This window comes from Capra hircus, chromosome 1 (genome assembly GCF_001704415.2).
Source record: "Capra hircus breed San Clemente chromosome 1, ASM170441v1, whole genome shotgun sequence".
Classification (NCBI taxonomy): Eukaryota; Metazoa; Chordata; class Mammalia; order Artiodactyla; family Bovidae; genus Capra; species Capra hircus.
The window spans coordinates 50,237,932-50,252,193 of NC_030808.1; the positions used below are offsets into that span (position 1 = coordinate 50,237,932).

The following is a 14,262-nucleotide window of genomic DNA, read 5'->3' on the forward strand; positions in this document are numbered from 1 at the left end:
GTACTCAGCTACAAGAGAGGCCACAGCAATAAGAAGCCTGTGTAGCACAAACACAGAGTGGCCCGCGCTTGCCGCAACTAGAGTAAAAGCCCATGTAGCAATAAAGATCAAACACAGCCAAAAATAAAGAACTAAAATTATTTTAAAAAAGAATGAACAAGGAAGCAAACTGGCTCTCCCTGCAGCCAAAGCCCAGGGAGTCTGAAACTACTGGACCAACTGCAGCCAGGACTGCAGGAGACAGCCCGGTGACCCGGCGCGACCTGCCGCTGGCCCCCATACACATGGGGACTCCCCATATATGCTGTGGACTCCCACCCGCCCCTCCAACCAGAGACCTCACACAGATTACATCTAATATCCTGGCTGTTTTCGAGGATGGCTACAAGAGACAATCACAGGTCTCCACAGAGCACTGGGTAGGATTCTCTGAGCTATACATGGTAATCAGGAACCCAGAGGCTTCAGTGTTGTCTTCCCTTCTCATCGGCATTTCTGGTGTCCACCTAAGGAGTTTCCTCAGCCAGCCCTGATACACTTGGAAATTAAACAGAGAATCCACTGCATATATTCTTGAAAATTTTCATCATATATGTTCAAAACTTATCATAAGCACAAGGATTTGAAGAGATCAAGCCCTGAGCCTTTGGAGTGGGAGCACTGATTCCAAGACCCTAGACTACCAGAGAACTAACCCTGCTGCTGCTGCTGCTGCTAAGTCGTTTCAGTCGTGTCTGACTCTGTGCGACCCCATAGATGGAAGCCCACCAGGCTCCTCTGTCCCTGGGATTCTCCAGGCAAGAACACTGGAGTGGGGTGCCATTGCCTTCTCCGAAACTAACCCTAGGGAGTATCAAATAGTGAGAACTCACACAAAGGAAACCACTGGAATACAAGACCCAGCATCCCCCAACTACCAACAGCACCCTGTGCAGGATGCCTCATCTAAACAACATCTAAACAACAAACAAAACAAAAATACAAACCCAGTCATCAGCAGACAGGATTAGCACCTCACTCAACCTTGCCCCTCAGAGGAAAAACAAACAAAAACTCAGCACAAATCTCACCCTACAAGAAGCTTACACAAACCACTGGACCAACCTTAGGAGCGCAGAAACCAAAAGGAAGAAGGAATTCAACCTTGAAGCCTGGGAAAAAGAGACCTTACACACAATAAGTTAAAAAAAAATGAAAAGACAGAGAAAAACTACAAAAATGAAGGAAAAAACTAGAAACACAGAAGTCCAAATAAATGAAGAGGAAACTACCCAAAAAAGAATTCAGAAAAATGATAGTAAAGATGATCATAACCTTTGAAAGCAAAATGGAGAAAATGCAAGAATCAATTTACAAAGACCTAGAAGAATTAAAGAATAAACATTCAGAGACAACACAATTACGGAAATTAAAAATACTCTTATCCTCTTCTATCAGAGGTCAAACAGAATAAAAACCACAATCACAGAAAACTAATCAATCTGATCACATGGACCACAACTTTGTCTAACTCAATAAAACTATCAGCCATGACATGTAGGGCCACCCAAGATGGATGGGTCATGGCGGAGAGTTCTGATTAAAAGCAAAAGCTTCTGCACAGCAAAGGAAACTATAAGCAAGGTGAAAAGACAACACTCAGAATGGGTGAAAATAATAGCAAATGAAACAAATGACAAAGGATAAATTTCCAAAATATACAAGCAGCTCATGCAACTCAATAGTAGAAAAACAACCCAATCAAAAAGGGGGAAAAAGACCTAAACAGACATTTCTCCAAAGAAGACACACAGATGGCTAACAGACACATGAAAATATGCTCAACATCATTCATTATTAGAGAAATGCAAATCAAAGCCACAATGAGTTATCACCTCACATCAGTCAGACTGGCCATCATCAAAAAGCCTACAAACAATAAATGCTAGAGAGGGTGTGGAAAAGAGAGAATCCTCTTCCACTGTTGATGGGAATGTAAATTGATACAGCCACTATGGAAGATGGTATGGAGATTCCTTAAAAAACTAGGAACAAAACCACCATATAACCCAGCAATCCCACTCCTAGGTATATACCCTGAGGATTCCAGGGTTGAAAAAGACACATGTATCCCATTGCTCATTGCAGCACTATTTACAATAGTTAAAACATGTAAATAACCTAGATGTCCATCAACATATGAACAGATTAAGAAGTTGTGGTACATATACACAATGGAATATTACTCAGCCATAAAAATGAACGCATTTGAGTCAGTTCTGATGAGGTGGAAGAACCTAGAACCTATTATACAAACTGAAGTGAGTCCGAAAGAGAAAGATAAATATCATATTCTAACGCACATATACAGAATAGAGAAAAATGGTACTGAAGAATTTATTTACAGGGCAGCAATGGAGAAAAAAAACATAGAGAATAGACTTATGGACATAGGGAGAGGGGAAAAGAAGGTGAGATGTATGGAAAGAGTAACATGGAAGTTTACATTACCATATGTAAAATAAATAGCCTATGGGAATTTGCTCTATAGCTCAGGAAACTCCAACAGGGGCTCTGTATCGACCTAGAGGGGTCTGATGGGGAGGAGATATATGTATACCTATGGCTGATTCATGTTGAGGTCTGACAGAAAACAACAAAATTCTGTAAAGGAATTACCCTTCAATGAAAAAATAAATTAAAAAACAAACAAAAAGAATGAATGAGGACAGTTAACGATGGTATTAGAATAAGTAACAGAGAGAGAGAGATCTTTAGTTCTGATGTTCTTTTATGGCGGGCAAGGGGAAATGACAGAGATGAATCTAGACTCTTCTAGTTTTAATTTGGGAGGTCCATGAAAACAGTGACTCAGGAAAGGAGCACAGACACTCTGATCTGGAGGGCTGGACTACAGCCCTATACCCACAAACTCCAACTGTGTGACACTGGGTAAGCCATATCATCTTATTTGTTGGATCACAGACATTCTGATCTGGAGGGCTGGACTAGAGCCCTATACCCACAAACTCCAACTGTGTGACACTGGGTAAGCCATGTCATCTTATTTGTTGGATATAATGAAAGAATGCACATTTTAAGGGATATCTGAAAGGTAAAGTAAGAAAAATTAATTCAAAGCTTTGCAAAGTGCTATGCAAATTCTGGTTGTTATGATTACTACAAAAATAGTCTCAGGAACAAAACAAAAGAGGTGAGATAGCTGAGGAAACCGTGGCCATTACATGACTCTCAAAGTGAAAGAGGAGTTTCAGCATTTTATCATGTACTAAGTACTTGTAGTACTAAGTCTAAAAAGTTTCACTGAGGCTAGAAATTTGAAGCCTGCTTGCTTTTGAAGGAAGATATATTAAAAGATTATTTCTTAGTGCCTTAAATGTGGTCCTTTGAGCTGACTTCTCACCTCTCAGTTACATATTTCTTCCTATCCAATAATGCTCTCTAAATATGGGACATATATAAATCTCTTTAATCACATGTTAAAATCAGGGCTTATTAATTTTCATCTATTGACTTTTTATGAAGCATTTTGAATATTCCAGTATCTTTCCTCTAAATTATTTTGAAAAAATATGCAAGAGGAATAACTAGAAGAAAAAATTAATTTTATTTTTAACTGAATTAAAGTCCTTGGCAGTAATTAAAAACAAGGCTGCATATCCAACTGGCATATATATATATATATATACACATATATATCCATTTTTCATTTTGGAAGGAAAATTTGAAGAACATAGTTTACAGTATGTCCTATTCATGAGCTCAGAAGATATTTTCTATATTCTGAAAGGAAAAATCGAATAAAAACAGTTCCTTACTTGACACCTTACATAGTAACCCTGCAACATCACTTCCACATAATGTGCTATTACAAAACAGAAGACATGGAAGAGTTCAGGGTAAAGAAGAAAATGTTTTGTTAATAATCGTGGAACAGTGTGGAAGTGAAATAAAACTCTCCCAAGTTTCACTGCCAAGGACAGAATAGAAATGCCTCACCCACAGTGATACTGCTTCAAAGAATGCCTCTAGAGAGGTGACTACTCAAGCTTACTTAGTATTCTGTGCAAACTCAGGCTTGCTTATTCAATTTATTAAATAACACAGATGTTTCAGAAGAAGAAAGTATCTGACACCTCTTTGGAAGCATGACTAATGGGCCATTATGACAGCAATTAGAGTAACCACTTGCAGCTTGAAACAACTGACTGACACCTCTACTGTGCATGTCTTAGGTTTCCATTAATTACATAAACTTTAAGTCTCCGATGAATTTCAATTAAACCAAAGTAGGGCATCAAATGGAAGGAAAAGTTAGTGAAGAGCGACTTGCTAAAGATTCACAATGGCTAAACACAAAATGTTTTATGGTCTGGGTTTAATATTTCCTATTGGACTCTGATTTATCAGAGCTTCTTGGCAGACATGCAGCTTTTAAAATCCTTTTCATGTCAATACACCCAACCAAAGTAGCAGAAAAAAGTAACAAAAATATTTCCCATCCATAATTAAATTTGAAAGATAATAGGATATTCATTTCAAGTGATTATTAGTACTGTGCCCCTCTATAGAATTTTTAGATTTAATTTTAACTTCTTGTGAGTATGGACTGGGTCTTTACTATAGAACCTTGGACAGAGAAGATGCTCAAAGATTGTTTCCTAAATAAATAACAATGGATTTGAGATACTGAAGAATGATGGATGTCATTCCATGTCAGCTTGTACCAAGCAAGTTAAAGGATATCAAATTATTCTTGTGCACAATTAAGTTTGAAAACCCAATTTTTTCTCTCAGAAAAACAAGCATATAGAAACCAAAACACTGTCTTTAAAGTCACAAAACACATTCTAGCCCTTTACCATTTTGAATAAGGAAAAAGTTAAAAAAAAAGAAAAAAGACACACATTACTACATGTACTCATATCCAGGGAGTCACATAACATTTCCAATTACATCTACAAGCTTATATACAATGTTTCACAGCACAGTATAGAACTATAGAAAAGTCCCATACTTGTGTTCATTTGTCCTCACTTTGACAGTCAATTGGGTTAAATTCAGTAAGCAGCTCACTCATGTGAGGATTTAGTATAGCTGATGTTTGTTAACTGTTTAACTAGATTCACTGTATAAGACCTTTGTTTTTATTAAATAACAGGGGTATTTTGCAATAATGTGTTTAAAAGGTTGTCAAATACTGCAGTCCATACAAAACTATGAAAGCTGTCAAAAAACAGATTTTTTTGTTTGGCAGCAAGAAGCACTGAGTGAAATTATGTACATGTAGAAATATTCAGGTTATCCAAAAGTGGAAATGTTCGCAAGTTGAAGCTTCTTTAACGACTAACTTTCCACTGAGATACAGACTACTGAATATCACTTTGAAATTCCCAAATGTTGACCCAACAACAGTTTTCTTTGGGGTAGAGAAAACTTGAACCAGAGATCACTGTGCATGTCTATTGGTGTTAAACAAAAAGCAATAAATAGAAACTTGGTCTTCCTGGCTATAGGTTTAGTACCAGTAATATTGCCAGCAATATTAAAAAGTGCAAAAAAAACCAAAATGTGAAAAGTTGAAGGGAATCACTCAGCAGCGACTGAATGGAACAAATGGAGCTGAGGCTTGAAATTCTTAGAATTCATTCACAGATCTGGAGCATGCTAAAGAGTCTTTGAAAAGACTACAGATACATTTCAGAAGAGAAATGGACAGAACGGAGACATTACGGAGGCTTTTTGACAATTGATCTTCAATATCACTGTCTTTTAACTTGTCATCTTAGTTCTGGGCATCCCAGGTGGTGCTAGTGGTTAAGAATCTGCCTGCCAAAGCAAGAGACATAACAGACACTGACTGGTTCAATTCTAGGTCGGGAAGATCCTCTGGAGGAGGGCACGGCAACCCACTCCAGTATTCTTGCCTGGAGAATCCCATGGACAGAGGAGCCTGGAGGGCTACAGTCCATAGGGTCACAAAGAGTTGGACATGACTGAAGCGATTTAGCACAATCTTAGTCCTAGTGTTCTCTTTTCTTTATATTATCTAGCATACAAAAGTGAAGTCGCTCACTCATGTCAGACTCTTTGCGAACCCATGGACTGTAGCCTACTAGGCTCCTCCGTCCACAGAATTTTCCAGGCAAGAGTACTGGAGTGAGTTGCCATTTCCTTCTCCAGGAGATCTTTCCAACCCAGCAATCGAACCCGGGTCTCCCGCATTGCAGGGAGATGCTTTACCATCTGAGCCACCAGGGAAGATCTTAAGAATCTGTCCAGCAAAGCAGGAGACATAACAGACATTGGTTCAGTCTTAGGTTGGGAAGATCCCCTGGAGGAGGACATGGCAACCCACTCCAGTATTCTTCCCTAGGAAATCCCACAGACGAGGAGTCTGGCAGGCTACAGTTCATGGGGTTGCGAAGAGTTGGACACAACGTAGGCTTCCCTGTGGCTCAGCTAGTAAAGAATCCACCTGCAATGCAGTTCGATCCCTGGGTTGAGAAAATCCCCTGGAGAAGGGAAAGGTTACCCACTCCAGTATTCTGGCCTGGAGAATTCCATGGACTATACAGTCTACAGGGTCGCAAAGAGTTGGACACGACTGAGAGACTTTCACTTTCACTTTTCACTATGAGACTAAATAACATGCAGATTACAGAGACATATACAAAAATGTATCAGAAAAATACTTATTAATCATTAAACATCCTGTGTGGGAAGAATTTTAATGATGCTGAAATACTGCCTTTGCATATTTTTCATTAACCTATATACAAAATTCTATGATTATATTGAGATTGAGATTAGTCGCTCAGTCGTGTCCGACTCTTTGCGACCCCATGGACTGTAGCCTACCAGGCTCCTCTGTCCATGGGATTCTCCAGGCAATAGTACTGGAGTGGATTGCCATTCCCTTCTCCAGGGGATCTTCCCGACCCCGGGATCGAACCCAGGTCTCCCACATTGTAGACAGCTGCTTTACTGTCTGAGCCACATCACTAGCGACACGAGTGTGATTTATTTTGATTATTTCAACTTTCTAAGCACTTTCAAATTTGTCAATTTTTTTTCCTACTTAACTTACTCTACTACTACTTTATTACTATTTTTTCACATAGCTTCTCCTAAAATTTTACTCAGAGACAATTTTTAGCACTTGACAACTTATGTACTTCCTCAATCTCTAAGACTAAGTACTAAAGAATTTAAAAAAAAAAGAAAAGAAAAAATTTCAAATATGAGCAATTACAAATTGACTGAACCTATCTTAATATAAGGCCATTAGATCAATATGGAAAATCATAAAGAGGAATGGTACCACTTGGAGACTGCAGAATAAAACATAGAAAAGCTGTGGCTATGTAAAGGGCAAAGGATTAATAACACAGCCATGACGACTGGGACACCCCCCTGTGTCCTTGCACATAACAAACCTATTGCAAGGAGTGCACAGACTCATTAAATACATATCACTGGCCCTGGAGTTTTAAAGATTAGTTTCATTTAAGAAGAATATAGAAACTAAAATAAGTAAAACCTCTTTGTTTTACATTCAGCTCCACTCTTTCACTTACTCTGAGCCGTAAGGTGAACAGCTATTTTGAATGACACTGTAAATGATAATCTTTACTAACCAAAGGTTTCCACCAACATAGTGGGAACTTCCTCTGAACTTCCAAACACTGTTTCAAGATGAAGATGCTAGGTCCTGCAATATGCTTGTATTTGTATGCTCCAAGCCCAGGACCACAGAGAAGGGGCTGAAGTACGCAGGCCATCTGCGGAGGTAGAGTGCTGGGAGCCTGGACCAGCCTAAAATTCTGGTTTTCTTTAGGGAGAAAAGCAAACTTTTCCTTTCTTCAAACCTGTAAGAACCATACTACTGTACTGAAGACGTAACTCAGTCTAAAGGGCTTGACAAACATATTTGGCCTCTGTCAGTTTAATACTTGCCCTGAAATACTTAAAGCAAATAATCTTAAAGTGGTCCCCTCCCTGTCAGCCAGGCACTGAGTTAATAACATCTCTATAATATTTTCTACTGATACATTTGAAATCCATTTGCAAACTGACAGTTTTATCTTCTACCAGTGTAACTAAATTTATTGAAACATTTATTTTAAAAAAAAGGCACTGCTATGTCTGCAGAACTATTATTTTTAACATAAACAGCAATCAAGTAACTTTATGTTGAGAGTTTGCTGATACCATACTGGGCATTGCTTTTCCTCCAACTTCTCCCTGTCCTACACAAAATTCACAAGCATCATGAAGGGATAAAGGGAAATGAGGGCAAAGAAAACAAGGAAAACCTCAGGTAAAATATAAATCAAATGCATATTGAAAGACAGCCATGTAGGGAGGTTGAACAATTTTTACTAACGAAGGAAAGATGTCTGGGAGCTCAGAAATGGCTCTGTAAATGTAAATCAATTGTAATTCATTTCCTAGTTCTTCCTCTTTTTCTTCATCCATTTTTAAAAGTTCCCCAAAGGTAAAAAGAGGCCCTCTTCATAAGAATGCGAAAATGTGAAAATCATTAATATTCTATCATCAAGTAATGAGCTCAACAAACATCAATGCTCCTTTGATCCCCTGAGGCCATCCTTCCTGAGGAAATACACAGGTTCTGGGCTGGAAAGGTTCAGAAATACGGATACCCATGATAACTCTCAATTGCAAATTTTTTTACAGGCTTGAAAGTTTAATGATTTGTTTTCTAAATCCAATCAACCATACTGACTTCAACACTGACTATGTTAAAACAGAGTAGCTAAAAAAGTGCTTGAGCAAAATATTCTGTGAATCCTCCAAATACACAAAACTAGAAATCTGTCCAAAGATCTATTTTAAAATCTCCAACCTTTATTACAGATAAAGAAATATTTCAAAGAAGCCCTTGGGGAAACCAATTATTTTCTAGGTCTTATTCTAAAACAGCAAATCAATTTCTATTTATTGAATGCCTACAGAATGGAAGGCAGCTTTGGCTTGTAAATTGGAAAATTTAGTGACTAAAGGAACTACGGACATTTGGGAAACTTTCTGTCTGATTCTCCTGTTTTAGCCTTACAAAGCAATTGGAGACATACATGAGACAGGAGCCATACCTTCTCAAGAGAAGTGTTGCAACATCAACATAAGATTTATCTACTAGGGTTTACTTTGCTTGAGAAGCTGATCTACTATAAATATAATCTGGGCTACAATAAATACATATAGTTAGTTTGCAACACTGGTGATATTCTGAAATCAATAGTGTTATAGAAGCAGAACTACTTATGATTAATATTATAAGATTAAGTTATTTTAATTTTATATATTAAATAATAGTGAAAGAAAGGGCTTCCCTGGAAGCTCAGCTGGTAAAGAATCCACTTGGAATGCAGGAGACCCTGGTTAGATTCCTGGGTTGGGAACACACCCTGGAGAAGGGATAGGCTACCCACTCCAGAATTCTTGGGCCTCCCTGGTGGCTCAGACGGTAAAGAGTCCACTTGCAACGTGGGAGACCTGGGTACGAGCCGTGGGTCGGAAAGATCCCCTGGAGGAGGGAATGGCAACCAACTCCAGTATTCTTGGCTGGAGAATCCCCACAGACAGAGAGGGCTACAGTCCATGAGGTAACAAAGAGTAGGACATGACTGAGCAACTAAGCACAGCACGGCACAAGGAAAACATGAAAACCCAACAAAAAGTCAAATTGTAGAAGTGAAAGACTCAAACATATGAGATTTTTAAAAAATCAACCGTTCAAACAAACACTTATCAGTACGACTTTTTGAATCCTTAAGATGAAGAAAACTGAAAAAAGACATATTCATAGGGAATGTAAGGAAGACATTAATGTGACTAATTAAATCTTGACTATACCTGCCAGGCTGTAAGACAAGAGGTGCACATCAGGTGCCCACAAGGCTCGATCTTGACATCCTTGTCGTTCTCAGCACAAATCTTACAGAGCTGGAAAGTGGAACCCATCTCACAATATAATTCATATTGTTCCTGGAATTGGGGGAGCAAAAAAGGTAACGTTAATGTATTATTTTGCATGAACTGATAAGACTGAATTTTCTCAAATACCATGACTCACAGTAAATTCCTCATACTTGATTCTGTCAGATCAAACTGCCATTTAAGATATTTTTTAAATTGGTAGTCACAATTTGGTCTATAAAATTAAAAAGATTTTATCAGCAACTGTGTAAGCTTTTTTAATACTTTGGATTATTTAACATTTTGTACTGTTCCTTTAGGAAGGTACCTGCATCAACAGGGTGATTTAAGAGACAAACGTATGGTTTTAAATTCAATAAAAAACAATACTTTTCTCTGTAAATACTACATACTCATCTAATTTTAATGTCAAAACTGCAATACAGTTTTGACAAAACTGAAATACTGACAATTTTATTTCTTAGACATCTATCTAGGAAACTTCAGGATGGAAAATTTGCCAAGGTCTTTCTGCATGCTATGTACTGTTGTCCACATTCACTATGTCATATAATCTCCAAAGTATAATAAGATACACTGAATTAAAAAAAACCTGAGGCTCAGTAGTATAAATTATTTACCTAAAATTCTATATTAAACCCCTATTTGCATACTCTTTTCCCAGTCTAACATGATCAAAAACCTAATCATTTCAGCTACCAAAAACTGTTTTATTAAAAATCTATTCTGTTTATTCACTAGTTTAGATGCTTTTGGCATAGTTAAATTCTCAGTGTTCAAATAATGAAAAGATCTCTGTCACAAAGAAGATTCAGATATACTGGTAAGTATAAAGAAAGTATGAACAGAGTGTTACTTAATAGGGATACAAAGAAAAGGAGTTATTGAAACAAAAATTTGTTTAAATAAGGCAATGTGCTAGTCTAGTAAGTATGTACTACATAAATGGCCTTGGACAGGATGAATAAATGACAATATTTAATCCCTAGCCTAAAAAGATCTTACAATCTCAGGGAGAAAAACTATATATGTAGAAACACATAGATACACACACCCACATACTCACTCATTCATATATAAATTCTGTCTTCCATGGTATATGTGTGACTATATAATTTTAAAATTAAGGGAAAGAGTAGATCAAGATGGAAAAGAAGCACAAAGTATCATATATATGACTGAAATCCCTAAAATACTAGATAAGTATCTATGTGTGTGCGTCCTCAGTCACTTCAGTCGTGTCTGGCTTTTTGCGACCCTATAGACTGTAGCCCGTATACTGGTTATGCAATTCAATGGGCCAATTTACAATTATCAAAAAAATTAAAATACAATACAATCACACTTGCAGAAGCCAATGCAACCTAAGAGGTAAGCTATTCAAATATTTATGAGTAGTTTAAGAGAATGATACTACTCCTGAATATGAATTTTAAAACAATTTTTAAACAATGGCTTTATAATGAGGAATTGTCTCCTGTGTCTTTTTACATACATTAGAAAACACAGAATCAGTACATAACTTTTTAAATGGCTTTCATATATTAAAGTTTTAAAACTGCCCCAAATAGTACACATGTCAACAAGTATATTTTAAATATCAAAACCATTGAAATCTAAAGAAGCAGAAATGAAAAATTATCTACTGTTTTCCCTAAAACTTATCATTTGGTTTTATTACGGTTTTATTATTACACAAAGCACAAAATATACAAATTATAAAATTTTTAAAAAAAATTTAACTACAGCTACATAATATTGGAAGTTCTCTCTCAAAAACTGTTGCCAAATTAGTGTTTTTCATTTTTATTTTTTTAAAGTGCATTCACACGTTCACAAATGATAATTTTTATATATAAAACTGAAGTTACGTAATGTCATTTTACAAAATCAAATGTTACATAATTAAGCTTTACAAACTTTTTTACATAACAAGATGCAGAAGTTCCCATGTGTGTTTAGAGCTACCTTCCTCTCGTTAAAGACTTTACAAGATAATGAAGTATGAGTATACTATGGTATTTAACCTAAGACTGAATATAGCTATTTGGTATACTGTAATTGGACTGATGCTAAAGCTGAAATTCCAATACTTTGGCCACCTCATGCGAAGAGTTGACTCAATGGAAAAGACTCTGATGCTGGGAGGGATTGGGGGCAGGAGCAGAAAGGGAGGACAGAGGATGAGATGGCTGGATGGCATCACCGACTTGATGGACATGAGTTTGAGTGAACTCCGGGAGTTGGTGATGGACAGGGAGGCCTGGCGTGCTGCGATTCATGGGGTCGCAAAGAGTCGGACACGACTGAGTGACTGAACTGAACTGAATATTTCATTTTTAAGAAAAATGCTAAAGTGAACATCCAGGTGTACAGATCTTTGTGTGTATATTCAAGTGATATGTATGTGGAATCTAGAGTCAAACATGTTTAGGTTTTGGTAACTATTGAATATCACCCTCAAGAAAGACTTTACCAAGTTACCCGGCCCCCACCCCCTGCCGCCAAGTTATAACCTATGAGGGTGCCAACAGTGAATTTACAAGAATACAATTTATTGTCTCCAACAGGTTTCAATTACTCATTTGACTTTAAAAACTAATGCATACAATTATTCTAATTCTCCCTGAAGTTTTCTAAAGCTAAATGTCTCTCCTTTCCTATAGATCTGCCTACCTACAGATTTATCTATTTCCCCACATAAATGTCAGTATTATATTGGAAGCAGAAAGATTAATAAGAGATTTTTATCCAAAAAATGAAGAAAGTTCTATAATTTCTTTTCAAACACTCTTAGAATTCCTTAAATATATTTTGCATTAAATATCTGTACATGACTTTACCAATTATTAAGAACGTTATTTCAAAGGAATCACAAATACGTATTAATTTTAAATATGCCTCCAGAAATTGTCCTTACCTGTGTAACTTTTATATGATCATGGGGTGTAGGTTCACATAATCCAGTTAAATCAGGATTATAACTCCTCCCATCAGGATAAAGATAGCTGAATTATAAACAGAAATTTTATTTACATAACTAGATACAAGTCTTAATTGCCTCTAAGGTTATGTAATCAGATTCTTCTATATTTAAATGCACATTTAGATGTCTCCTTTTTATGTATCTTACATCAAGAATTTATTCTATCACTGTTTCCATAACACTACAAGTTATTTTTAGGAAATTTAAAATCTAGGAAACAAAAGAAATATATAATGAATATGGACTCAGCCATTAAGCAATCACTTTCAATTAAATACCTTCACTATATGTACTGGAGAAGGAAATGGCAACCCACTCCAGTATTCTTGCCTGGAGAATTCTATGGAGCCTGGCAAGCTGCAGTCCATGGGGGTCACAAGAGTTGGACATGACTGAGTGACTGACACTTTCACTGGTTACTCATGTTCTATTCCAAAATATTCAGAAAATATACCTATTTGCAATTATTACGTCTTTCACATGAAGCACAATTAATGTTACATTTTACACTATGCTTAGTACCACTACAAAACAAAAATAGAATTAAAGCCCACAATTTTCTCGTAAAAGTTATCCAAACATTTTTGTGGTGTTTTCTTTCTCTAGTTTCCCATTCCCTTTCTGTTTCACCTTCCATTTACCCTGGCACACATACACACGTGCACATACACAAAGGTTACAACTCTAGGTTTCATTTATTTCAAATGAAGCTACCAACAGAATGGTTTATAAACATAAGGTTCCATTTCTAGAGAGAATTAAAATAAGAACTTAAATTATCATGCCATTTGCTGTGCTAAACCAGTGCTTAATTATTCAGAAACCCATCTTTAAAAATGAAGCTGATCATGTTGGTAAGCACCTATATTAGATTAGGAAATAAGTAACACTACTGCTGGATTTCATCAATTCATTAAGTTACAGGTGATCTTGTTTATTAACTTTTTGTTTTAGATTTTTGAATGATACCTTAAGAATATAACACTACAGTGGTGAATAAAGGGTAAAACTATACGACAACTATTGTGTGAAGTAACAAAAAATATTTATCCATAAATAGTCTATAAATATGTTAGTGTTTAAAATTCTACAAGAAAACCAGGAAAAAATAAACCTAGAGGACAGACAATTCTCATATGGTAAGAAGAAAATCAGTGAGTGGGTTTTTTTGTTGTTGTTGTATTTTTAAGATTTAGGAAAAGGAGTTCGGAGAAAGCAATGGCACCCCACTCCAGTACTCTTGCCTGGAAAATCCCGTGGATGGAGGAGCCTGGTGGGCTGCAGTCCATGGGGTCGCTAAGAGTCAGACACGA

General features: G+C 36.8%; 1 protein-coding gene across 9 annotated transcripts in view; it reads right to left on the bottom strand.

The window, feature by feature from the left end:
• The window catches only part of CBLB (Cbl proto-oncogene B), a 222,574-nt gene that overhangs the window by 81,358 nt on the left and 126,954 nt on the right, over window positions 1-14,262 (bottom strand). For all 9 annotated transcript variants that reach the window (XM_018062089.1, XM_018062245.1, XM_018062197.1 and 6 more), the window contains exons 8-9: window positions 12,884-12,971; window positions 9,880-10,011 (exon numbers count right to left, since the gene is read on the bottom strand). In XM_018062089.1, coding sequence (XP_017917578.1) covers window positions 9,880-10,011; window positions 12,884-12,971 — 220 coding nt within the window. The remainder of the gene's footprint in view (window positions 1-9,879; window positions 10,012-12,883; window positions 12,972-14,262) is intronic.